The 26176-nt window shown below is 41.2% G+C and overlaps 2 protein-coding genes across 6 annotated transcripts; one reads left to right on the plus strand and one right to left on the minus strand.

Moving 5' to 3' along the window:
- Positions 1-60: 60 nt before the first annotated feature.
- On the plus strand, positions 61-11155 carry rab44 (RAB44, member RAS oncogene family). 4 transcript variants are annotated; one of them, XM_055912383.1, is made up of 10 exons: positions 61-767; positions 908-979; positions 1498-5143; positions 7628-7778; positions 7967-8101; positions 8239-8320; positions 8490-8604; positions 8728-8832; positions 9021-9097; positions 9253-11155. In XM_055912383.1, the coding sequence occupies exons 3-10, from the start codon at positions 1550-1552 to the stop codon at positions 9344-9346; spliced, it is 4353 nt and encodes a 1450-aa protein (XP_055768358.1). In that variant the 5' UTR covers positions 61-767; positions 908-979; positions 1498-1549; the 3' UTR covers positions 9347-11155. The 4 variants fall into 4 exon arrangements, with proteins under 4 accessions (XP_055768358.1, XP_055768359.1, XP_055768360.1 ...); XM_055912384.1 differs by lacking the exon at positions 908-979 and having other exon boundaries at positions 9253-9351; positions 9938-11155; XM_055912385.1 differs by lacking the exon at positions 908-979 and having other exon boundaries at positions 1498-3340; positions 3500-5143.
- Positions 9893-20399, minus strand: LOC129844203 (ectonucleoside triphosphate diphosphohydrolase 8-like). Of its 2 annotated transcripts, none has more exons than XM_055912629.1 (10): positions 20187-20399; positions 19241-19393; positions 17911-18028; positions 17252-17402; positions 16170-16329; positions 12597-12827; positions 11779-12045; positions 11045-11155; positions 10472-10603; positions 9893-10113 (listed from the first exon to the last, which is right to left on the minus strand). In XM_055912629.1, the coding sequence occupies exons 2-10, from the start codon at positions 19367-19369 to the stop codon at positions 9904-9906; spliced, it is 1509 nt and encodes a 502-aa protein (XP_055768604.1). In that variant the 5' UTR covers positions 19370-19393; positions 20187-20399; the 3' UTR covers positions 9893-9903. The 2 variants fall into 2 exon arrangements, with proteins under 2 accessions (XP_055768604.1, XP_055768603.1); XM_055912628.1 differs by having other exon boundaries at positions 19241-19397.
- Positions 20400-26176: the final 5777 nt, after the last annotated feature.

A 26176-nucleotide genomic window follows, 5' to 3' on the forward strand; every position in this document is an offset into this window, starting at 1 on the left:
TTTCATTCACTTTTGATTGTGACTCACTGAATGCTACATTCTTGGATGGGAGATGGAAGGATTGATGTGTAAATCAAAGCTTAGTCATTAAATTGTTCTTAAGATGGAAATTTGTGTGACTCAGGTTGAAAATCTGAGTCACAGATTGAATGATTTGGGTAATTCCGTCTGCATTGCAAATGTATATCTTTTTGATTTATTCAAAGTTGGATAACTTGCAATCCCTTAACCCTTAAGTCATAGTGAAATAGGGCTGGGAAGCAATGACCACTGCTAATTCAGAGCTGTATTTGGTTAAAAGAAAATCGGACTGATATTCCCTTTCACCCATCCAGGATTTACTGTAATCATAACGCCAGTTAAACCATGAAGGGTAATAGGCCCATGTGTGTGATGTTGTGTAAATACATCACTATTGGTTGGTAACAGTAAGAAATGTTCATGTTTTTTACTTCGCCATAACGTATTCACAGTGAAGTTCTCATGACCAGAACTGCCTCAAAGCTATTAGTTTAGCAGTTTCCGGAAGGATCCTTTTTGTACAAGGATGTTTGCGCAGTTCAGTTTGTTTCGACATAAGAGCTAGTCTCAATTGCACAGGAAGTCTTTGGTCACAGTTGCTGAAATCGGAAACCGTTTCAACAGAAGAGTTAAACCTGGCATGCTATACTAGCTAGGACTTGACATCATACAGTGTTTTTGGAGGAGTTTTAAATGATTTCCTGAACATCTCATCTGAAGGTAGAAGTCACAAGTGGATTCTGGAGGTGAGTACATAAAGTATTATGGTTGTTGGAGGAAGGCGTATGTCATGTCGGGTTAATTTGCATTGGAATTTCTTCAAAAGGTTAGGTATTACACTAATGACTACAATTCTTTAAACACATTTGTGATGACATGGTTTCAGCAATGAAAACACCAGCATCTACATTTACTGATGTCTGCAAATCTCCACCTTTTTAAAATGGACATTTGAATTGTGAGTAGTCAGTTTGATCTGCATTTTTAAAATGTTTTCTGATTAGTGTAATGTGTAACCTCAAACCAGATCCTGGGCATTAAGCCGGAGCAGTTGAAAGTCGTGAGGCAATGCGGATGTCTAGAGACTGTTCTGTGACACTCTCTAGGGTGTTGACACTGGAAACAGGAAATTATTCATCATACAGTGTTTAAAATGGGGGGGGGGGGGGGTAGTTGCAAACCTATTGTTTGCATAACTTACATGTAATTGAAAACCCCACTGTGTTTATTAGTTGGTGCATTTAATGTAAATGTGTATTCACCTTAGCTTTTGTGAATATCGTGTCTAATCTTGGCCTTGAGTTAAATTATTTTTCAGATAACATTTGTGCGTTTAGTTATGCATTAGTTACATAACTGGGACTGTCGGCTTAAACGTCTTAGTGCCTAAACATGTGTGGTGCCTTCACAATAAGTAATTGTGTTGTGTAAAAGATGCAAAGAGCATATGGTAACTGGAAGCCTTTTTAATTCCAGAAAGGTCTAAGGATTAACAACCTACCGTCTGTGTGGTGATCTAGGAAGAACCATGTCTGACCAGAAATCAAGAAAAGTGAAAATGGGATCATCACGAAGACGCCCTCGGAATCAAGATGAAAATGAGACTAAGAACGATGAGTCCGAAATGTCATCAGGGCAAAGGAAAGGAGATGGGGCTGATTCGGTTTCATTAACCATACAAACAGACCTTTTCTCATCGAAAGGCTTATATTCAAAAACACCACAATTCATGGAAGATGTTAATCCATCACTAAATGACCTCGCAGAGTCACAGCTGTCTCAACCTGGAAACCCATATCTTCTGCAATCACCTGACACCGCAGGGAAGAGGAAGAAAATGGGGTCTACTCGTAGGAATAAAGGCAACCGAGAAGAGACAGACTTTGGGGAGAAACAACATGACGAAACAGGAGACACCGAAACATCCTTAGAACTTCAGGCATCCATTGTGGAATTTGAGTCCCACAGCAACACTGAAGGGCTCCTGGGACCAAACAAAATTGAAATGGACACTGAGAGCAGAAGTCAACGTGAGTTTTTGTTTGCTTCTAACACACCCGACCAATCAGATGACCGATGTAAAGAGGAAGTTGGTGAGGTTACTGAACCTAGTAGTGAAGCTGTGGCTAGTTATAGCAGTGAAATGCTTCAAGATACTCCTCGAACCGACTCACTCCCCCATCTGTCTCTTGACCTTGCATTGCAAGCTGTTCAAGGATTCACTGCTGAACCCAAAGCAGAGGAGTGGAAGAAACAGGAAGAGGGGAGGCAGGAACGTGAGCATGCTGAGGCCGAGCCCTCCACATTAAACAGCTCTAGGCAGTCATCAGATCAATTCCTTGAGTCAGATGCTTCAACCATCACAGAAGATTTTGAGTCATTCAATAACACAATAGTCCTCCAAAGTGGAGAAGGTGAAGAGGAACTTCAACCTGCTCTAAATGAGTCCAAAGTCCAAGATGATATTAACTCTATTGGACCAGGCAATCAGGAAGCATTGCACCAAAGAGATGAAGCAGAGGACTTTGTTGATCTGATAGTTGAAGAAAATATAGTACTGGCATATAGACCTCATTTTAGACAACTAGACAATGTAGAAAGCTATCAACCTGAGCGACGTGAGGATATTAGCTCCTTTTTAAAATCAACCCCCTCCGACAGCTTTTTGGGTCATGACGAACGTGCTCACACAGGATCCAACTTTCCAGGGAGAAGAAAGATGGGTTCCTCTCGCAGGGTGGAAGAACATGGAGAGAGTAAGATACGTAAATATCGGTATCTTTATGGTGAGGGTGAAGAGGTCATCATGGGAAAAGAACAAGTGTGTGGCATCGAAGAGACTGAGTGTGAAATGTCTATGGAGCCTAAAGGCAGCGCCAGTGGAGACGAGAAGGAAGGCGAGCAGATGGGAAAGGAGAATTTCCAAACAGAGGAAGACACAGAAGAGATAGGAGAGCAGTTAGAGTGGGACATGGGAACAGTGGAAGGATTCAGTGTTAAAACATTAGAAAAGTCTCTGATGTTATTGGAACCGGAGCATAGAGCAGATGAGAAAGGAGAGGATGTTCTGATTGAACCAACCCCTTTTGACCATGTCATCTATTCATTTGGTATTGAGGATCAATTGTATAACAAAGACAACAGAGCCACTGTATTTATAGAAACTGGCAATATAGAAACTGAGAGCAACAGTGAAGCAAGCATGGCCCACATAGTTGACCCATTGTTCCAGTCCAACACTGAAGACCTCCAATCAGGAGACCCGTTTCTCAGCGAGGAGGAAGTTGGTGATTATACGTTGCTTGGGAATGATTCTGAAGTGAGTGACAGCAGCCAAATAATATATAATCATGCTCTTACAATAGATTCAGATGTCATCTTGAGCACTGAGCCCAATATCTCTCCTAGTCAACTCATCCATACTCCATGTGTGGAAATCACTAACCCCTTTCTCATTCTCAACCCACTATTACTGCAGAGTATTCAAGGGAATGAAGAGGATGCAAACACTGACTCCAATACCACAAACGGACTGGAGACATCAGTCATTTTACTCAGCGAGGGGGAAGTTAGTGATCACGTGCTGCTTGTAAATGAAGTGGGTGTTGGCAGCCAAGTGACGTATGATGGAGCAACTCTCACAACAGAGCCCTGCCAAACAGATGAGCCTTTGAGCACTGATCCTAATATCTCTGCTAGTCAACTCGGCCAAGCTTCATACGCGGATGAAAGCACCAACTCCTTTCTCAAACCACCCTTACTGCAGAGGGTTCAGGACCAAGGTGATAATGCAGCAAACACAGACTCCAATCAGAGTTCCTCTCCAAGCAGGAGGAGAAAGATGGGGTCGACTCGCAGGCATCCTGCACAAAGAGAAGAGGCCACAGAGGAAAAACAAGAAGAAATAAAAAAAGCTGAGGTGTTAGAAGACAAGGGAGAGGCCATGGAGTTTGAAATGTTGATGAAATCAAAGGATGGGGCTGGTAAAGAGAAGAACGAAGGAGACAAAAGAGATGAGAATGTCCTGACTGACCTCAGCTGTTCTGTCAGTACTTTAAATCAAAAGGGAAGAATGGATGGTAACGAAATAGAAAGTAAGAGACAGTCAATCATAAATGAGTCCATGGCAACACAACTCATTCTTCAAAGTGAATCCGAGTTGACTGATAGTAGCCAAACTCTTCACAACCCTGATTTTCCCACTGTAGAGTCCTACCCGTCCAATAACACACTGAACTCAAATCCTTATGTCTCTGGTTTGCAACACGAAGAAACATCATTGGAGGTAACACTCTGTGAATCAAGAGAAAGCACCGACTCCCCTCCAGATCCCCCCTCACTGCAGAGTTCTCTTGGTCCGAAAGAAACGGCAGGCGCCCCACGGAGGAAAAGGAAGATGGGTTCCACTCGCAGGACTCCTCGAGATAGACAAGGGGAGGAGAGAACAGAAGGAAAGGAGGATGAGAAAGAAAAAGACACAGAGGTTCTAGAAGAAGTAGGCGCGGTCATGATAGCAGTAGAAATTGAGTCTAGCATAGAAAAGCCTGAGCTTGAGGAAATTCTAGGAACGGTGACAGTGGAGCAGGTGACAGAGACCATAGTAGTAGAAGGGGAATCTGCCTTAAAGTCTGAGCTTGTAGAACTTAAAGTTAGAGAGGCGGAAGAGGTAGATGTGAAAATAGCCGCTGAGAGCGAAAGCAACCAAACTCCCTGTGGTTTAGCAGCCCAAGAGTCAGGTGAAATGGTTTGTATAGATTCTCATCGACTCACCCAAACTGCTCACATGGAACAACGTCTTTCAACACCAAGCCCCAGTCTTCCTTCGAAATTATCTCTCTCTCTGAGTTCCCAATCTCACAAGGATGTTAATCAATCCAAAGCTACAGGGAAGAGAAGAAAGATGGGCTCTACCCGTCGGACACCAGGTGGACTCCACTCAGAGGAAGAAAAGCAGGAGACAGGAGAAAAGGTAACAGGGGAAGAGGTTAGAGAGGAAGCCATTGGAGATCCGGGCGTCAATGTTATCTCGGAAAGATTTCAAGGGGAGTGCAGGGCTAAAGCTGTTAGTCTGGAGGACCAACAGGAGAGGAAGAGCACAGAGAAGGGGACAATATTCATAGAGGTACTGTGGCATTCCTTACAAATGATTCTCATAGCATTCTTGAAAAATGTTATAATAAAGAAAAGAGAATTGTCACAACTAGGAATTTGATGCGTTTATTGGTATGCTCATTGGATTTATTTATTTTTTAACCTGGTTAAGAACAAATTCTTATTTACAATGACGGCCTATAGTGGGTTAACTGCCTGGTTCAGGGGCAGAATGACAGATTTTTACCTTGTCAGCTCGGGATTCTATCCAGCAACGTTTCGGTTGCTAATATGTTTTTTTATATATACTAGGAAATTGTTCATAGGCTGTAAGTCTGACCTCGGCACTAACCTTTCAAAATACAGTGCCTTCAGAAAGCATTCATACCCCTTGACTTTTTCCACATGTTGTTAAAGCCTGAATTAAAAATTGATTAAATAGGTATTTTTTTCCTCCCCCATCTACAGGCTAGACCCCATAATGACAAAGTGAAAACATGTTTTAGGATTTTTGGGGGAAAAAATTGAAAATTAAATACAGAAATATCTAATTTACATAAGTGTTCACACCCCTGAGTCAATACATTTTAGAATCACCTTTGGCAATGATTACAGCTGTGAAGACTCGCGTGAGCAGTGTGGTGATTGAATAACATATGTGTACATTTATATTGCAGCGCACACGTTTCAAAATAAATGTACACATACTTGTTATTCAATCACTGCACCCACACTGCTTGCGCGCGTCTGCGTAGCCAGGCGCTACTATAGAACTTGGTTCTATTTGCGAGGCTTGACGTGCTGAAAGTCCTGCCTCTCCCATCTCCTTATTGATTTTTAGGAGCATTCACCCACCTGGGTGATTGAAATATGAACTGAGGTCCACAGGCCAGTTGGTGGTGGTAATGCACCTTAAAGTTGGTCGCCAACCATCGTATAAAGTCCACTGAAATGTGTCTTCCACATTTAACCCAACCCCTCTGAAGAAGCCTAAAGGAGGAGAGATTACTAGAAACGAACTCTGCTTACCATTTTATCTGTATAATAATTGTCGGAGTAGAGAACCTTTTGCATTTCAGGTAAAATAACAACCCAATGTTTATCCCAGGACAAATTAGCTAGCAACAGCAACTAGCTAGCTAAATTGCAATAAATGTTTCATGCTTTTTGACCGGTCCCCAAATTAATTTAGTTGGTTCAGAGTTCGTTTTGATATTTCAACCTGCGTGTCCTGAACGCGTTTGGTGTGGGTGGACAAATCAACATGTGCGCGATGGCACACGCAGACGTTCTGGTCAGCATGAGCTTTGCACACCTGGATTGTACAATATTTGCACATTATTCTTTTTAAAATTCTTCATGCTCTGTCAAGTTGGTTGTTGATCATTGCAAGACAGCCATTTTCAAGTCTTGCCATTAGATTTTCAAGCCAATTTAAGTAAACTTTAACTACGCCACTCAGTAACATTTCAATGTCGTCTCGGTAAGAAACTCCAGTGTATGTTTGGCCTTGTGTTTTAGGTTATTGTCCGGCTGAAAAGTGAATTTGTCTCCCAGTGTCTGTTGGAAAGCAGACTGAACCAGGTTTTCCCTCTAGGATTTTGCTTGTGCTTAGCTCTATTCCATTTCTTTTTATCCTAAAAAAACCCTCCTTAGTCCTTGCCGATGACAAGTATACCCATAACATGATGCAACCATCACCATGCTTGAAAATATGAAGAGTAGTAGTCAGTGATGCTGTGTTCGATTTGTCCCAAACATTCCGCTTTGTATTCAGGACATAAAGAAATTATTTTATCACAGTTTTACTTTAGTGCCTTATTGGAATGTTTTTTATTAAGTACAGCCTTCCTTCTTTTCACTCTGTCATTTAGGTTAGTATTGTGCGGTAACTACTATGTCGACCTTCGCCTCTCCTGAGTCCGTACGGGAGTTGCAGCGATGGGACAAGAAAAATGCTTTCCATAACAAAGGGGTTGAATAGTTAATGATTCAAGACACTTCAGCTTTTCCTTTCTTATTAATCAGTGAACATTTATATAAAAAAAAACATTCCACTTTCACATTATGGAGTATTGTGTGTAAGCCAGTGACACAATAGCACAGGATGTGGAAGAAACAGGAAGAGAGGAGGCAGTAAAATGAGCATGCTGAGTCCTTCACATTTCCCAGCTCTGGGCATTTGTCAGATCAATTCTTTGAGTCAGATGCTTCAACCATCACAGAGGATTTTGAGTCATTCAATAACACAATAGTCCTCCAAGGTGAAGAGAAACTTCAACCTGCTCTATTTTAAATTCAGGGTGTAACAAAGTCTGGATAAAGTTGAGGGCTGCGAATACTTTCTGAAGGCACGTATGTTAAACGTCTAATTTGTTGCATTTAAATGTTTTACGAACTGTGTGTACCAGAGAGTATGTAGGATATTGAACACACAACAGTATCACCCATTTCATGTTGAAGAGATTAGCATATCCTTGTATTTCTGAGAGATAACGTTTTCTATTTGTCTAAGGTTGTTCCCTCAAGCACTGCTTTGAGTGGAGGGGGGTCTGAACAAGTGGCTGCAGCTCCACTGCCAGGCCAAGGGAATAAAAGAGGTCAAGAAAAGGCAGAGCGTGTGGAGAAGAGCCCGGTCACCAGAGAGAAGAAGAAACAGCCATCTGGTAAGAATTGAATGGCAGCAGTGAGGGGGTACACAGGGTTATAAGGTTAGTCTTGAGGATGTAAATTGACCTGGTATTCATTTGCTGGAGATGCATTGTTGAGGCGCTTTGCTCCACTTGACTTTGAGTGAGATCAGAGAAGTGATCGTGACTGTAATAGACCAGTCTCTCTGATCCCCCGCCTCCAGGTACCTTAGGAAGCAATGGCTCTAGATCAAACCCCTACAATGTGGTGATGGTTGGAAACAGCAGTGTGGGCAAAACCTCCTTCATGAAGCGCTTCCAAAGTGGCGAGTTCTGTATGGACCACTATGCTACCATTGGTGAGTATCATTATCCTATTTGTATGTTTGGCACCATGCCCTTCCATGTCGTGTGAAGAAACAAACACCCTGGTACAATGTTCCTGTGCTGCTCATTCATGTCTGGTTTCATGTTTGTTTGTATCTGTTCTGAGCAGGTATTGATACCTGTATTCAGCCTGTGACAGTGGATGGCAGCCCAGTGACTTTACAGTTATGGGATACTGCAGGTCAAGAAAGGTAACTCTTAGCCCTAAGTTCATCAGTTGGTCATTGTACATCATGCATCGATACAGAATCTGTTCCTCTGTTCTTATTTGAACCCATCATGTGTGTGTTTTATTTGTCAGTATATAATTACATTCATATTAGGCTATTGTAACATCTTATGATTTACTGTCTTCCCCAGGTATCACAGTATCACCAGGCAGGTGTTCCACAGAGCCCAGGGTCTAGTGCTGATGTATGACATCACTTCCTCTCAGAGCTTCTGTGACATCCGCTACTGGGTCAACTGCGTTCAGGTAGGGGGCATTTAAATCATGCCTTTCATTTTATAACCAAAGAACAACACAAACAATTGTTTGCAGGATTCACTGTTTTTCCATTGGTATCTATTGTACTGTCATTAACTTTGTAATTTGTAGGAGGGGGCCCCAGATGACGTCATTGTTATACTCCTTGGGAACAAGGCCGATTGTGCTAATCTAGAACGAGAGGTTCAGACTCATGAAGGGGAAAACCTGGCAACGGTATGTTACTGTAACTTGAACAGCCAGAATTTGGGCAACTGGGCTGTAGGATTAACATGTGCTAAGGAATGTGTTCTAAATGGGTATTTTACAGTTTTGTAGCTGGTGCTGAAATTGAGGTGTGTACCAAAGCAGGATTTAAATAATTCATCATAAGTACAATACTATTATTGATGTCTCTCTTACAGGGGTACGGCATGCTCTTTATGGAGTGTAGTGCTGCCACAGGTGACAATGTGACTCTGTCTATGGAAACGCTGGCAAGGTAAGACATGCAGACTGGTCTTTAATGTAGAAGCTGTTGTTGGTATGTGTAGTGTGGATTTGGCTGTTGTCTCTTTTGCGTGTTGTCATCTTCTGCTTGTGGGAAATGACTCTCTGTGAATAGTCAAGCATTGATTTGGTGTGCGTTGCTTCAAGGACGCTAAAGCAGTTGGGAGAGGAGACACGACAAGAAGAGGGAAGCTTGGTGTTGCAGAAAGAACCCCCGAAGAAGAAATCAGGCTGCTGCTGATCAAGGTGGAGAAGACTGTGAGATGTACCAATCTGTAGCACAGTCGCACGCACACACGCGCACACACACATTTGTGCCTCATACGCCCTTGTGATTTGTATTTTATTTCTATATGTAATATATCAAATGCGTTGAACAAATCATGTAGTAATAGTGATGTGACACTTGAAATTATCCTTCCTTTGGTACTTCTTTTAATTACTGTTTATGGCGGGGAAAATATAAAATCTTTGAGGTATACGTTCATACCAACACTATTCATTTATATTAGATACTTATATATTATAATTGTAGGGTTTCTATTTGCATGAAAAATATCAAGCTATGCAGCTAATAAATGCCTAATAAATTCATGATGCATTCAACTGCCTCCGTAGTTAGTCATATTGACAGAAAATATTACTATTGAACTATTACTGTGAGTTCCAGGAGCTGCCACACTCTTCTGATCCGTTCCGATCTTATTGATAGCTGCTGTTACATCACAGTATCACATTGTATCTCATCACTATATCGACTAGAAGACAGAGACGTTCAGAGTGTGATTTCATCGATTGTCATTTGTTGCCTTGTCCGTCCTGTGGGTTCCAGAGCCACATTAGGACCAGTACCATCAGGCTGAGGAACACAGCAAACACAATGAAGAAGACCTCTGCTGCCCACTGGCTGCGCTGCACACCTGTCACCACCAGGGGGAGCTCTGAGGGGATCATGTTGGTCAGGTTCAACATGTAGCCCAGCGTCCAGCCAATGTCTGTGTCTGCCACCTGATAGACACAGATGATGTGTATATATAAACATATACTGTATCACAAGAGGTTGGTGCCACCTTCATTGGGGAGGACGGGCTCGTGGTAATGGCTGGGGTGGAATGGTATTGATGCCATTCTATTTACTCCGTTCCAGCCATTTATTTTGAGCCGTCCTCCCCTCAGCAGCCTCTACTGTCCTGTGTGTATGTATATGATACACACAGCTTCATTAGGGCAGCACATCTATTAATATTGACTGCCGCACAAGAATATTGAGTATTCTGTGGTGTAACTTCATTCATTTTGTGTCCTGAAGTTAAATCTTTCAATAGGATTGTTGACGTTTTTACATCTGCTGTATAGTTGAACACACCTGTCTCTGGAAGTATATGTTTCCCCAGGTCTGGTTGAACTTGTAGCCGTCTAGTAGTACTGTCATTATGTAGTTGGCCGAGGCACAGTAATCACGAAGGTACTTGTCTTTGACAGCATACTCTTTCTTGAGCTGCCAAAAAAGGTGATTAAGCACGTTGCCGCAACATTGGGAATTAGATCATTACGAGGTAAAGTGTGTCGGCTACTGTGGATTGATGTCTGTGCTAAAAAGAATGACATGTTATGCTAACACACACAAATACTGTGTGTTAGCAATAGTTTTAAACTGCAGACCTGCAATTCACCAATATAACAGGTTATTACAGTGGTAACTCCTACTGTATATACACAAACATCTGTTAATTTTTCCTAAACAAGCTTGATACCATTGTCTGAGGAGACAGAGCCTCTGTAGTTGGAATACGTCAGTCAAGGTCATACTCAATGTTCATTCTCAATCACCTGTTTAGCATGTGGTTGAGTATGATTCGATGAGTCTGTGTACTGGTATACAGTTTTTAAGGAAGTGTACTGGCAATGGGAAAGGTCAGCAGAGGTCTCTATATCTCACCGAGTTCCAGGTCCTTTTGCAGAAAGTGTTTATAGTGGTGGTAGCCTGAGACAGAGAGGACTGAGGAGCCAGACCAAGGAAGTCAAAGGTGTAATAGTATGCTGAGAAAGCCTGGGGAAAGGAAACAGAATGATGGTGACGATACACACTGAGTGTACAAAACATTAGGAACACCTTCCTAATAATGAGTTGCACCCCCCTTTTGCCCTCAGAACAGCGTCAATTCGTCAGGGCATGGACTCGACAAGGTGTCGAAGGCATTCCACAGCGCTCCAATGGCTCCCACAGTTGTCAAGTTGGCTGGATGTCCTTTGGGTGATAGACTATTCTTGATACACTCGGTAAACAACCCAGCAGGGTTACAGTTCTTGACACAGTCAAACCGGTGCGCCTGGTACGTACTAGCATACCCCTTTTTAAAGGAACTTCAATATTATTTGTGTTGTCTATTCACCCTCTGAATGGCACACACACACAATTGTCTTAAATCCTTCTTTAAGCTGTCTCTTCCCCTTCATCTGCACTGATTTGAAGTGGATTTAACAAGTGACATCAATAAGGGATCATAGCTTTCACCTGGATTCACCTGGTCTGTCATGGAAAGTGCAGGCATTCCTAATATTTTGTACACTGTATATACTGTTAGACATCTTTCAAATACTTGGAGGGTTCGATTAAGCCTGCCTGGAGTGCCAGTTGTGTGGGGTTTGCATAGATATGGGATGAATACTTACAAAGAAGTTTCCACTGACAGGGGGCTGGTAGACCCCGTTGAAGCCACAGTCAGGGGCCAGGGAGCAGGCATCCAGGTTCGTGATGTTCTTTATCTGGTTGAGACACTGAAGTGGCTCACTGGTCCCTGTGAAGGTGACCACTGAGGCTGGGTCAAAGGTCACGGGTCTGGCCACGCAGGGGGAGTCATAGAGGTCACCCAGAGTCAGGGTTAGGTTGTCACCCAGGTGGTAGCAGGGGTGGTTGACTGGGCGGGTAGACCCACTCATCTGGTAGAGGAGGAAGTTTGCTTGATTCGTACAAGAACTTACCTAAGGCAGCCATGAAATGCTTCTGACTCAACTGAGACAGTCAGTCAAACTGCTTTAGGGCAATTCTTACTGAATTCACGAAATAAATGCATGATCTGTCTTAAAGAAGGCCTGGGTAAGGCCGAAATGTCACATACTGTATATCCCAACTTTAATTAATAATTATTATTAAATTATTTTGGATCCATATTTCAAAGGTATGCCAAACATCCTTTTCCCAAATTACCTTTCTTTGGATTTCATTTCAGGAAGATCCAAAACAACATATCTTTGTTTGTTCATTATCTTTCTTTAGAACACTACCGCCTGTTTGTTTTTTCTTCCTGAAAACTGGTTTTATACAATATCTACATGTATGGGGAGTTTATCTGGTATTAGTACCAGCATTTCGCTACACTTGCAATAACATCTGCTAAACATGTGTATGTGAACAATAAAATTTGATTTACCTGAAACCATTCTGCAATTTATTCAAGTTTCATCGAACTGGTGACCAGACGGCTACTTACCTTGAGAAGATGAACCTGTAGCTGCCTCATGGTCTGCTCCTTGCCATAGCACAGGTAGCTGTGTGTGTACACCTCATATTGGTAACCATAGAGCTTGGGTCCCAGGGCGGACGCAGGGTCCCGTACAGGCTGGCTGGGAGTAAAGGCTATCTGGGTGGAAGAGCCTCCCATATCCAGGGCACCCCAGATCTTCCTTCCTTTAGGACGCACCCATCCTCCCTCAAAGCCATGCTGCTTAGGAGAAGTACAAATACTGTGTGTTAGCAATAGTTTTAAACTGCAGACCTGCAATTCACCAATATAACAGGTTATTACAGTGGTAACTCCTACTGTATATACACAAACATCTGTTAATTTTTCCTAAACAAGCTTGATACCATTGTCTGAGGAGACAGAGCCTCTGTAGTTGGAATACGTCAGTCAAGGTTAACACTTTGACTCAACCTCATAGATGGAGAAGCCGCTGCCCAAGGAATGGTTTGGGGGGCAACATTGCAGACAGAAATGCCATGAATAGAAATGACATGATTCCTTAGAATCAGAGCCATGTTTTTGTTCTACATACTTTCTTTCTGTACGTTGGCCAATGTCTGTCGTTCTGCTGAACGCTAACCACAATAACAATTTGCCACAATAATGGAATTTGTGGTTTGCCTTTAAAATAAGTCCTTAATTGAAATTGTAGGCTAGAATAACGCTAAACAAAGTTGGAATGTTACATCATTTTAAATTAAATACAATAATTAATTTACTGTATGTTTGTCAACAAACTGTTGAAACCACACTGTGGCTGTATTTGGGTGGGGTTTTGTACTGTGTATTTAAATACTGTATTCTCAACATATTTCTACCACTATTGCATTTTTGCTGCACTGTTTTTACACAATGCATATTTATTTATGTACTGGATTCTTGACATAGCTCACTCTATATCTACAATATGAATGAGTGCAATGCCCTCATATCCAATGTTTCAGTACCACTCCCTCAGAATCATATAAACTCAGCAAAAAAAGAAATGTCCTCTCACTGTCAAGTGTTTATTTTCAGCAAACTTAACATGTGTAAATATTTGTATGAACATAACACGATTCAACAACTGGGACATAAACTGAACAAGTTTCACAAACATGTGACTAACAGAAATGGAATCATGTGTCCCTGAACAAAGGGGGGTCAAAATCAAAAGTAACAGTCAGTATCTGGTGTGGCCACCAGCTGCATTAAGTACTGCAGTGCATCTCCTCCTCTTGGACTGCACCAGATTTGCCAGTTCTTGCTGTGAGATGTTACCCCCCCTCTTCCACCAAGGCACCTGCAAATTCCCAGACATTTCTGGGGGGAATGGCCCTAGCCCTCATTCTCCGATCCAACAGGTCCCAGACGTGCTCAATGGGATTGAGACCCGGGCTCTTCGCTGGCCATGGCAGAACACTGACATTCCTGTCTTGCAGGAAATCACGCACAGAACGGGCAGTATGGCTGGTGGCATTGTCATGCTGGAGGGTAATGTCAGGATGAGCCTGCAAGAAGGGTACCACATGAGGGAGGAGGATTTCTTCCCTGTAACGCACAGCGTTGCCTGCAATGACAACAAGCTCCGTCCGATGATGCTGTAACACACCGCCCTAGACCATGACGGACCCTCCACCTCCAAATCGATCCCACTCCAGAGTACAGGCCTCAGTGTAACGCTCATTCCTTCGACGATAAAAGCAAATCCAACCATCACTCCTGGTGAGACAAAACCGCAACTCGTCTGTGAAGAGCACTTTTTGTCAGTCCTGTCTGGTCCAGCGACGGTGGATTTGTGCCCATAGGCGATGTTGTTGCCGGTGATGTCTGGTGAGGACCTGCCTTACAACAGGCCTACAAGCCCTCAGTCCAGCCTCGCTAGGCCTATTGCGGACAGTCTGAGCACTGATGGAGGGATTGCGCGTTCCTGGTGTAACTCGGGCAGTTGTTGTTGCCATCCTGTACCTGTCCCGCAGGTGTGATGATCAGATGTACCGATCCTGTGCAGGTGTTGTTACACGTGGTCTGCCACAGCGAGGCCGATCAGCTGTATCTCTGTCTTAGGCGTCTCACAGTACGGCCATGGCAATTTATTGCCCTGGCCACATCTGCAGTCCTCATGCCTCCTTGCAGCATGCCTAAGGCACGTTCACGCAGATGAGCAGGGACCCCGGGCATCTTTCTTTTGGTGTTTTTCAGATTCAGTAGAAAGGCCTCTTTAGTGTCCTTAGTTTTCATAACTGTGACCTTAATTGCCTACCTTCTGTAAGCTGTTAGTGTCTTAACGACTGTTCCACAGGTGAATGTTCATTAATTGTTTATGGTTAATTGAACAACCATGGGAAACAGTGTTTAAACCCTTTACAATGAAGATCTGTGAAGTGATTTGGATTTTTACGAATTATCTTTGAAAGACAGGGTCCTGAAAAAGGGACGTTTCTTTTTTTGCTGAGATTAGGTTGTCAGTTCAGTCGTCCTGTCTTCTGACTGAAGGAAACCTAATGATTGGCACTCCCCATCATCACACAGTACTACAATGATGGGTTGTTTTACAGTATCTTGTTTAAATTCATCTGGTGTAAATGTACAGATTGCATTTGGATTGCTGTTACAGTGCTATTTGGCTTAATTCCTCCGTTTCTTAATTCAGAAAGTAAAAAGAAAGAAATGGTGTGTTTTTTTTTAGATAGGTATTACTGAACTGCTGGAGCTAGAAACAAAAGCATTTCACTGCACCTGCAATAACATCTACAAATCTGTGTACACGACCAGTAAACTTTGATTTGAGTTGGACTGCATAATTGCAATGGGGCATACTTATATTCACTGTACAGTCCTACCCTGTTTCATGGGTGCACAATCCATAGGTATCAGGCTTCTCAGTGACATCCACTATGTAGAGTTTACACAAATATTAGCGTCTTAGCTCTTATTGCCCACAGCTGAACCTGTCCCGTTCTGTGTGCCGCAACGAGGGGTACTTGCATAGATGGGCCTTTGTGTGTGTGTGTGTGTGTAACCTATTCTCAGTGGTGGAAAAGTATCCAATTGTCATACCTTTAATAGAAAATTACTCAAGTGAAAGTCACCTAGTAAAATACTACTTGAGTAAAAGTCTAGAAGTATTTGGTTTTAAATATACTTAAGTATCAACAGTAAAATTAATTGCAAAAATACACTTAAAATACACTCAATTTTTGCTTAAAGTGACATACCCAAATCTAACTGCCTAAATCTCAGGCCCTGAAGCAAGCATATGCATATTCTTGGTGCCATTTGAAAGGAAACACTTTTCGGATGACCAGGGATGTTCTCTTGATAAGCGCATGAATTGGGCCATTTTCCTGTCCTGCTAAACTTTCAAAATGTAACGGGTGTCAGGGAAAATGTATGGAGTAAAAAGTGCATTATTTTAATTGGGAATGTAGTAAAGTGAAAGTTTTCAAAAATATAAATAGTAAAGTACAGATAATCCAAAAAACAACTTTAAGTAGTACTTTAAAGTATTTTTATTTAAGTACTTTACACCACTGCCTATTCTATAGGCCCTATACACACCTTGATGAAGCCCTCTTGTAAATAGTTGGTGGTGATCCATCCGTAAGCCCCTTCCTCCATCCCAGAGAGAATCCGTGCCCCCCGAAAGTCAAAGGGATACCCCTGGATCACCTTGGTTACCTGCTCCAAAACCTGATCAGACTGGGGTTGATTCTGTAGCCTGAGGAGAGGACAATATACAGTCACTCTTGCAGGACACTGGAAGTCAATTTCAGAAATGCTTCTTTGTTATAAAAAAACACGTTTTGCAGCCTGAAAGAGCACACAGTACCCAGTCATACCGTACAGGAGGTTAAATAGTCACCACATAGACAAGTGGGATGTTTTCCTCAACCTGGTCTCAGAGCATTTCATATTATTCTGTACGTAAATCCAAGACACACTATTTAGTACCATATGTTAAGCTTCGGGGTGGTTGGTCGGGGTGGTGGATGGGTGGGTGTATAACTTGAACATCTACCAACCCTGGATAGCAATCCAAATGTTGCGAATTCAAAAATCTCATCAGACAACTTTAGCATTTTTAGCAACATTTCAACTACTTAATACTTTTTAGATAATTTGCGACACTTTAGCATGTTAGCTAACACTTCTCCTAATCCTAACATTAACCATTTAAGCTAACCCTTCACCTAACCCTAACCATTTTAGCTAACCCTTCACCTAACCCTAACCTTTACCCTTTTAGCTAAGCCTTCCCCTAACTCTAAACTTAAACCGTTAACCTAACTCCTAAACATAACCCTAACCTTAACCCTAACTCCTAGCCTTGCAAACGTTAACCACCTAGCTAGAATTCGTAACATATATTATGTCTTGCAAATTCATAACGTATTGTAGGTTCTGCTAATTCGTAACATATCATACAAATGGGTGATGGACATCCACAAATTAATACATACCATACCAAACGTAACATATCATACTAAATGGAGTGTTCTGGAATTACACACAGAATAATACGAAATGCTCTGAGACCAGGTTGTTTTACTAGAGTATTCATTCATAAAGTATGATTATTGGGATGTGGTAAATGGAAATTATTACATCTATCAAGAGAAAACAGTGCAGTCTTGACTTACTGCAAGAGTCGCATGCCAGCAGTAGCACCAAGGTACACAGGAGTTTCCTTCAGCTGGTTGGCAGGGACGACTGCCAGTGCACTGTCCAGGCACTTCCTCAGACTGAGCCCTGCAGCAGGGGGGTCCTGGGCATAGCTAGAGATACCATTTCCTATGGAAGAGCAGGGGACAGGTGTGGGACACTAAAGGCATATACTGTATGTTTTGATATGACAACCATTACTGAGTGATAAATTATGATTTGTCTTGGCCTTGAGATCAAGCTGCTATCAAAATAGGTATAAGATGGCTGAGGGGCGTATTCTAACTTCTAAAGTACTGTTCCCCGGGCGCCGAAGACGTGGATGTCGATTATGGCAGCCCTCCGCACCTCTCTGATTCACATTTCAGTTGAATGCATTCAACTGACTAGGTATTTCCTTTCCCTTTCTAGGGGCGAATCCTAACTATTCTTCCATTGACATCAACTATTGTTGCCAAATTCTCTAGAAATCCCAGATGAGTAACTCCAGGTTGGCGGATCACTGGAATTGTGCAACACTAACGTCAATACATGACAAAGTGAAAATTGGAGTTTTGTGGAAGTTAGGATTTACCACTAAGAATGAGTAAAATAATAGAGTAGTAGTAATGGTTGACAGACAGCCGTTGGCACTGACCATCAACATCACAGACCAGCATCTGTGACACCACCCCAGTGTTGTTTTCTTTGTTGCCAGGCCAACGGTACATGTAGAGAGACGTGTGTGTGGATCCAGCGTCAAACACCATCCCATACTGAAGGACACAGACAGAGAAGTCAAATACCATTCCATATTGGGGAATCCTGTGTGTATGGGAGAGCCTGTGTGTTTGATACAGAGAGGGATACATAGAGGGAGAGAGCTAAACTATGATTAACATTGTCCTTACTGGGAGAATTGTTGTTTTTTAAAACATTTTTGAGTTCAGACCCTTAGTGATGATAGGAATTGTATTTGTACACTCCCCTTTTGATGTTGAATACCGTCTCATGTTGGTAGCTTTACAGGGGCCCTGTCGTATCCCATGAGGTACACTACCGTTCAGAAGTTTGGGGCCACTTAGAAATGTCCTTGTTATTGAAAGAAAAGCATATTTTTAATGGAATATCTACATAGGCGTACAGAGGCCCATTATCAGCAACCATCGCTTCTGTGTTCCAATGGCACGTTGTGTTAGCTAGTCCAAGTTTATCATTTTAAAAGGCTAATTGATCATTAGAAAACCCGTTTGCAATTATGTTAGCACAGCTGAAAACTGTTTCTGATTATAGAAGCAATAAAACTGGCCTTCTTTAGACTAGTTGAGTATCTGGAGCATCAACATTTGTCTGTTAGATTTACAGGCTCAAAATGACCAGAAACAAATAACTTTCTTCTGAAACTCGTCAGTCTATTCTTGTTCTGAAAAATGAAGCATAATTGCTAGCATAATTGCAAAGGGGTTTTCTAATAATCAATTAGCCTTTTAAACCGATAAACTTGGATTAGCTAACACAACGTGCCATTGGAAACACAGGAGTGATAGTGGCTATGTAGATATTCCATATAAAATCTGCCTTTTCCAGCTACAATAGTCTTTTATAACATTAGCAATGTCTACACTGTATTTCTGATCAATTTGATGTTATTTTAATGGACAAAAAAAAACATTTTTCTTTCAAAGACATTTCTAAGTGACCCCAAACCTTTGAACGGTAGTGTATGTACTTTATAAAATAACATTGAAATCTGAGATATGATGAAAGCAATGTGGAATTGGGAGGGGAAATGTTGGAACGGAGTTCCCAAAGTTAAAGGATTTCGACATGTAAAACTTTTTTGTAAAAGCTTTTTATGTTGAATTCCGGAATTTTACATGGGTGATTTCCCATAGTGATTCTCCCTCAGTTCTGCCCCTGATAAGGGTTGTCAAGTGAAGTAAATTACAGTAGTCACATCACAGAAAACAGTTGTAATTTCTCATCACCTGCATGCGATGGGGGAGATCCACTGAGTGGTGCTGAACTAATGTGAGGATCAGAGCGATGACGGCCATGCATCCCATCGCTACCACCACCACAGCCATTGCTGCCTGTTTCACCATTGACATCTTCATTCCAAATACACCTGTAAACCAACTCTTCCTGACACACGCACACACAAGCACGCACACACAACAAAGCAAATTACACGTTGGTGTTATTTTTATTGCCACCAATGCAGAAGATAACATCCATTTCACCATTGACATCTTCGAACACACCTGTAAGCCTACTCTCCCTTACACACATACACACAGAGAGAGCCAATGTCACCCTAATAGACAATTTGTTTATTGCCAATCAACCTTTGATTATCAAAAACAAATTACACCGGAGTTGTTTCATGCCATCAATGTGAACATTGTAGAGTTCATGTATTTCTTCATTAATAGACAAGATGGATACATAGTGAATCCTAAAAGCATTCCTATCTAATCTTACGTATCTGCTTTGTCTTTTCTGATTCTCATCAGAGGGTCACGGACATATATGTTACCACAGGAATTGTGAGTTTATTTTCTTTATGCTACTTGTCTCCTCTGCCACTGTATCCTCTTCTTCAAGGGGTAAAGAAATGACAAAGTCTGCCGCACAATATCTCGTCTTAAAATGCTGTCTGCACATGCAAACCTCATATCACATAACAGTACAGTATTTGTCTTGGTTGACTGCATATTGCTTTTATAGATATAGATGTTAAAATGATGCCTTGCGTACTGAACAGATAATGCTGCCTTTAAAATAATCATGAAAGACAAACAGGAGCAGTGGCTGACTAGTAGTCAACCATTAACAGAGAAAATACTTGAACTCTATTAAAACAAGAGATGACGATAGATGTTTTCCACTTAATCCTCCACGGTTCAACATGGTCAAAACAACTGGACTTACCGACAAGGAAGTTTCTTTGTGATCTCTTCTCCCTGACCCCAAGGTCAAACTAGAACCATATGTGTTATCTTAGAAATGTTCTAATTTGATTAAATGTACAGTCTGGTAAGATATTACACTGACCAGAGCATAGGCGTTCTACCTTTCTCTTGTGCTCTCACTCACACACTCTATCTCTCTCATTCACTTGCTCGCTCTCTCTCTCTCTCTCTCTCTCTCTCTCTCTCTGTCTCTGTTTCCGTCTCTCTCACCTCTCCTTAATAAACTCACATTCTCCCTCCTCCCAAGCTCTGATGTAAAGTTCAATTTGTCATCTTTATTCCTCACGTGGTAGGCTGAACTGTAATGTTAAAGCTCTCACAACTACTCACAAATGATATTACATTGATCATGTGGACCTTTGAAGTGTGTGATGTCTCATGTTTGGCCATTCAACACGTATTGAAATTACATTTGCATGCAAAGTTGGTTGGCCCTCTTTGATGTCGCGTAAGTTAATACATTGCTATGTTTCAATTTATAAAGCCCATTTACAAAAGTCCCACTACCTGACATCATTACTAAACTGTAGACATACTGTATGAGTTACCACAACCGGTCACAGGGATAGCTAACTCTGGAAATTCCTTTGGTCTCTACTAAGTTAGGTACAGTAAATCAACTTTTACTTTCTTGCGCCTTATTTTTGGAACAATCTTCAACACTTTCTTAAAGTGTATGTTTTGGTGCCTCTAAGGGCAATTCAGAAAGCTGATTGAGGACCTTATTACGGATGACTGTGTTTGTTTTCTATGACCGTGTTTTTCTTTCTGCTTGCATTTTGTATTTTGATTTCTGAATTGTATGTCATTGATGTGATTCAAGGCTGTAAAAGAGATCTTGGTCTCAGTATGACTCCCTGATGAAACAAAGGTTCAGTCAAATAAAATAAATACAGGGAAGGACAGTGGTTCCAAAACCGGTATCTTATCTTCACTATCCCACTGAAACCAGGCCCTACCCTCTGGATCACTACATTCCTAAATAACTCAATAACTACATTCAATTTGTAAGTTTACAAATACACACACAATATTTGTATGTAACTTTAAATAGACTCAATTAATTTACTGTAGTACCATAGTTTGTGCAGTTACTCAATAGGGTGGGGTTCCATGGGAAAGGTTCATCACATGAAATTATTTGTTGATCGTGTGCTTTCCAGAGCATTGCATGTTTTGTTTCAGGAGTGAGTGTAACGAATGAAAGTGTTTCTGAGCCAAGGACATTGACAGCCTTCATGGATCACACAACAAACTGTGATAGAAGAAGCACAGACAGCACACTGTTGTGTGCAATGACAGAATGAGTTATTTGTAGCCACTAGCTCCTGTACACTGATAATACATATATAAGTATTATTCAAGGAGGTACTCTAAGACATATATACTTCTACTGAGAATTTGAGGTGTCACAGACAGGGCCCTTCAGTTCCCATACCAATGTTAAAATGTGTCATTCAATTTACATTGATAAACACTCCTATACTGTAAGTGGTATAGAGATATACACTATCTAAACAAAAGTCTGTGGACAACCCTTCAAATTGGTGGATTTGGCTATTTCACCAACACCCGTTGCCAACAAGTGTATAAAACCGAGCACACAGCCATGCAATCTCCATAGACAAATATTGTCAGTAGAATGGCCTTACTGAAGAGCTCAGTGACATTCAACGTGGCACAGTCATAGGATGCCACATTTCCAACAAGTCAGTTCGTCAGATTTCTGCCCTGCTAGAGCTACTCCGGGCAACTGTAAGTGCTGTTATTGTGAAGTAGAAACATTTAGGAGCAACAATGGCACAGCTGCAAAGTGGTAGGCCACACAAGCTCACAGAACAGGACCGCTGAGGGCTGAAGCTTGTAGTGCGTAAAAATCGTTTGTCCTTGGTTGCACAGACAGCCTTTGTTGCACTTAACACTACAGCATACAATTTGTCCTTGGTTGCACTTAACGCTGTGCTTCCAACTTTGTGGCAACAGTTTGGGGAAAGCCCTTTCCGGTTTCAGCATTACAATGTCCCGGTGCACAAAGTGAGGTCCATACAGAAATGGTTTGTCGAGATCGGTGTGGAAGAACTTGACCTGCATGCACAGAGCCCTGACATCAACCCCCATCGAACACCTTTGGAATTAATTGGAATGCCGAATTTGAGCAAGGCCTAATCGCCCAACATCAGTGCTCAACCTCACTAATGCTCTTGTGGCTGAATGGAAGCAAGTCCCCGCAGCAATGTTCCAACATCTAGTGGAAAGCCTTCCCAGAAGAGTGGAGACTGTTATATTAGCAAAGTGGGGACCAACTCTGTATTAATGCCCATGATTTTGGAATGAGATGTTCAACGAGCAGATGTCCACATACTTTTGGTTATGTATTGTATCAATGTTAGATAACTTTCTCTAGCAGTTGCTGCATTTTTCCACATCTCCATGGCAATGACCCTCTGGACTCCGAGCACCTGTGTGTGCAACCTCTCATATGTCTTTTCTCCACACTCACTATGGCACCATGACTAGTCCCCTACAAAGGCTTACCTCTGTCCTGTGCCTCCCACACAAAGACTGCAGCCCGTCACAGTCAATTATGAATTTAGGTTCTGCATTGATAACGGTTAGGTGTGAATAAAAACGACCAATAATTACAGATCAGTCTCTGTTTACAGAATACCGGTGCTTCATTCAATTGTTCAGAATCACAAAAACATGGTAATTGCACACGCATGCACACAGGCATTCATGTACATGTAGACACACACAAACACACAGTCAAACACGCCAAGTTGCTTTATAGATGGAGCGATCGGTTACACATCTTTTTGTTGTTGTGATTCCTTTTTTCATTACATAACCATTTAAATACTTAACTATTTGCACTTAATCTTTATCAATCACCAAATCTCAGGACATTACCTGAAGCTGCATGGAACATTATCACTAAAGTTCCACAGAACTAGGGTTGGGAAAGTTACCAGATTTTTGCAACCTTACATGACAGAACATTACTAGGCTACTGGAGGCTAGTGATGTCGACTCCAAAATAATTCATTCCATTCTACCACTGAAGTACCACAGAATATTACCAGATTCATGACGACAGACTAATACAACTGAAGTAGGCTAGAGCAATGATTTTCCTCTCTTTTTGAGGAAAGCATTGAGCAACGCTTCCAGTCTTTGGTTCCACGGAAGCTCAATGGGACACGGCTTTGCTGAAACTAAGAAAAAAGAGAAATTTCCACGTCCACGTGCATCACATGTTCATCAAGTTGACCAAACATTATGTTTAACATGAATAAAGACACAAGCATACTGTTTGATATTTGTGGATACAATGTCACATAAAGCACTGGATTCAGGGTAGGCTTATGTCTCTGTATCATCTTAATAGTTTTGCATGAACTATTAATTGATTGATTCTTGTGTTTCATTCTTGATAACTCTAATAGAAAATTGCTTTACTTGGGTTTATGTTGCATTAAATACTCCAGCACGTTCAGGTGGTGGGCCGTAGAAAGCTATCTGATTTAGCTTTTGAGATGATGGATCTCTGTCGAGAGAGGATCTGGTTTTTACATGTTGTGTATATTTATTTCTTCGGTGTACATTTCTGTCTGTTGGCAATGACAATTCTTGCCATTTTTTTCCCAAAATACTTACTTTTATGTTCGCTAGCTGGACATGCAAAACCCGCCAAGTACTGAACTGTAAAGCAATCAAACCTTGTGTACTGTCCATGGTACTATCTCTGCTGATCACCTCTGCCAATTACGTTATCCATACCTAAGGTAGTAGAAAGCTGGTTACAGCTCGAGAGAGATCTCCGTCCGACAAACTGCTATCAGGTAAAGTATTTTTTATTTATTTGTAATCTATCTTTTTAGTTATAGAAAAGTTATAGTTTACAGCTTGCATTGATGGTAAATATAACTATCTATTTAGTCATATTTAGTTCTTTCACTAGTTATATTTAGCATCAATGCAAGCTGTAAAATGACTCTCAACATACTGTAGATAGCAGCAACCTTAGTAATGTAGCTAGCTTGCTAGTTAGCTAGCAAGTTACAACAAGTAGATATACTGCTAGCCAGCAGGAGCAGATGGCTTTAATCACTAGCTAGCGTGTCATTCCTGGACAAGGAGTGTTTTAGTTATTCGTTTATTCCAAGCAATAATTTAAGACTACAAAAATATATAGGACAAGTAGTGTAAAGGCAGGACACACTAATGTATTTTATCCTGACAAATAAGAGGTGCCACATTATCCCTGTCAAGTAGGATGATCACGGAGCACCCTGCCTCAGACTGTCAGGATGTTCATTTTCGAGCATACAAACTACATTCCTTCGCTGTGATGATTTATTTTATTAATTCTTGTCTCTCACTTTTGTCTCACAGGGTCTATTCAGCTCTCCTGTGTCCTGCTCCCAGAGATCAACCAAGTGTTATTCGCCAAGCATGAGCTGATTCATTCACCTGTGAGGAGAACCATCCTACTGCAGTTTGAACTAGCCCCGCCGTCACTATTTAGACATTGTAGACATTGGGACCACATACTGTGTGTCTTTGCCTGTTGTCTTTCTTTGTGGGTTTTGGATTTTGTCTTATACAGTATAGTGCATTTTAGTGCTGAAGAACACCTACTACAGATACACGTGCTTGTTTGAGCATCTTTATTCATTATTGTCTCTCACTTTTGTCTCCCATGATCTATTCACCAAGAAGTCCTGCAGTTTGAATTAGTCCTGCCATAACTATTTAGACATTGAGACCACATATGCATTTGCCTGTTGTCTTTTCTTTGTGAGTTTTATCTCACACAATCTAGTGCATTTTAGAGTCGATGAACACCAACTGCAGATATACGTGCTTGTTTGAGCAGCTTGAAGACTAAATTCAATATATAATCAGTTTACAGGTGACCAACATATTCTTTTACTATTGTAACATTCTATTGTCCCCGTCAAAAGCCCAGATTTTTGCCGTAGATGGTAGAGTTCTCGTCTCTGGACCACACAAGCTTTAGATTGCATTCTGATAAGGCACTTGTCTCTCTACATCGGTCAGCTACGTTGTTGACCAGGATGGGATCCTTTCGATATGCCTATGGGGGCTTGGCACACAAATGGGGGAATACTGAAGCATATGTTGATGATAGTTCTACAGTCTCCATCAGAGGCCCAGGCTTTTGGCATAGACGGTAAAGCTCTAATTTCTGAACTGCAACATTGTAAGATTGTCCCCTCCACGGAACTTGATATACATTGATTTGTAGGTTACAATATATTTAGATACTTCAAATACTGCCTGAGAAAAGAAGACTGCCTGAGAGAGACACCTTTGCTATTTGTTGCCGTACTCAACAAATGGTGAAACACTGTTAGAGATGGTGTTCTTTGCTCAAATACATATGCATGGATCGTACATTATGCAAAACATGCCAAGCCAATCTTTTTATTCAGTCTTTTAGTATACTATAAATATGCTGTCATCACACTTCAATACACTTATTAGCAGTGTGCTTTAAATACATATTTTTTTCAGTCTTTTAGTATACTATAAATATGCTATCATCAACATTCAACACATTTATTAAAAGTGTACTTTAAATGTATAGTTTTTCAGTATTTTAGTATACTATACATATACTATCATCAACATTTAATACACTTGTTAAAAGTGTACTTTAATTAATTGATTTTCAGTTTTTCAGTATATTATAAATATCCTATCATCAACCTTCAATACATTTATTAAAAGTGTACTTTAAATTAATTGTTTTCCCGTCTTTAAGTATCCTATATGTTCATTATCATTGAACTTAAACAAACATTAAAATTGTACCTCAATTTCAAATGCTTTAATTGTATTTTAGTATTTTCATTCAAAATACACATGGAGTTTGTTTTAATAGTTAAATAATTTATACAGTACCAGTCAAACGTTTGGACA

The sequence above is a fragment of the Salvelinus fontinalis genome, chromosome 3 (assembly GCF_029448725.1).
Source record: "Salvelinus fontinalis isolate EN_2023a chromosome 3, ASM2944872v1, whole genome shotgun sequence".
NCBI lineage: Eukaryota > Metazoa > Chordata > Actinopteri > Salmoniformes > Salmonidae > Salvelinus > Salvelinus fontinalis.

What these genes read in the sequence shown, in the direction of transcription:
- rab44 (XM_055912383.1), top strand. Translation starts at nt 1,550, where the DNA reads ATGTCTGACCAGAAATCAAGAAAAGTGAAAATGGGATCATCACGAAGA. An exon ending in AGGGGACAATATTCATAGAG is followed by an intron (nt 5,144 to 7,627) that starts GTACTGTGGCAT and finishes TATTTGTCTAAG; the next exon opens with GTTGTTCCCTCAAGCACTGC. An exon ending in GGACCACTATGCTACCATTG is followed by an intron (nt 8,102 to 8,238) that starts GTGAGTATCATT and finishes TGTTCTGAGCAG; the next exon opens with GTATTGATACCTGTATTCAG.
- LOC129844203 (XM_055912629.1), bottom strand. Translation starts at nt 19,369, where the DNA reads ATGAAGATGTCAATGGTGAAACAGGCAGCAATGGCTGTGGTGGTGGTA. An exon ending in CTGTCAGTGGAAACTTCTTT is followed by an intron (nt 11,156 to 11,778) that starts GTAAGTATTCAT and finishes TCCTTTCCCCAG; the next exon opens with GCTTTCTCAGCATACTATTA. An exon ending in ACATATACTTCCAGAGACAG is followed by an intron (nt 10,114 to 10,471) that starts GTGTGTTCAACT and finishes TGTGTCTATCAG; the next exon opens with GTGGCAGACACAGACATTGG.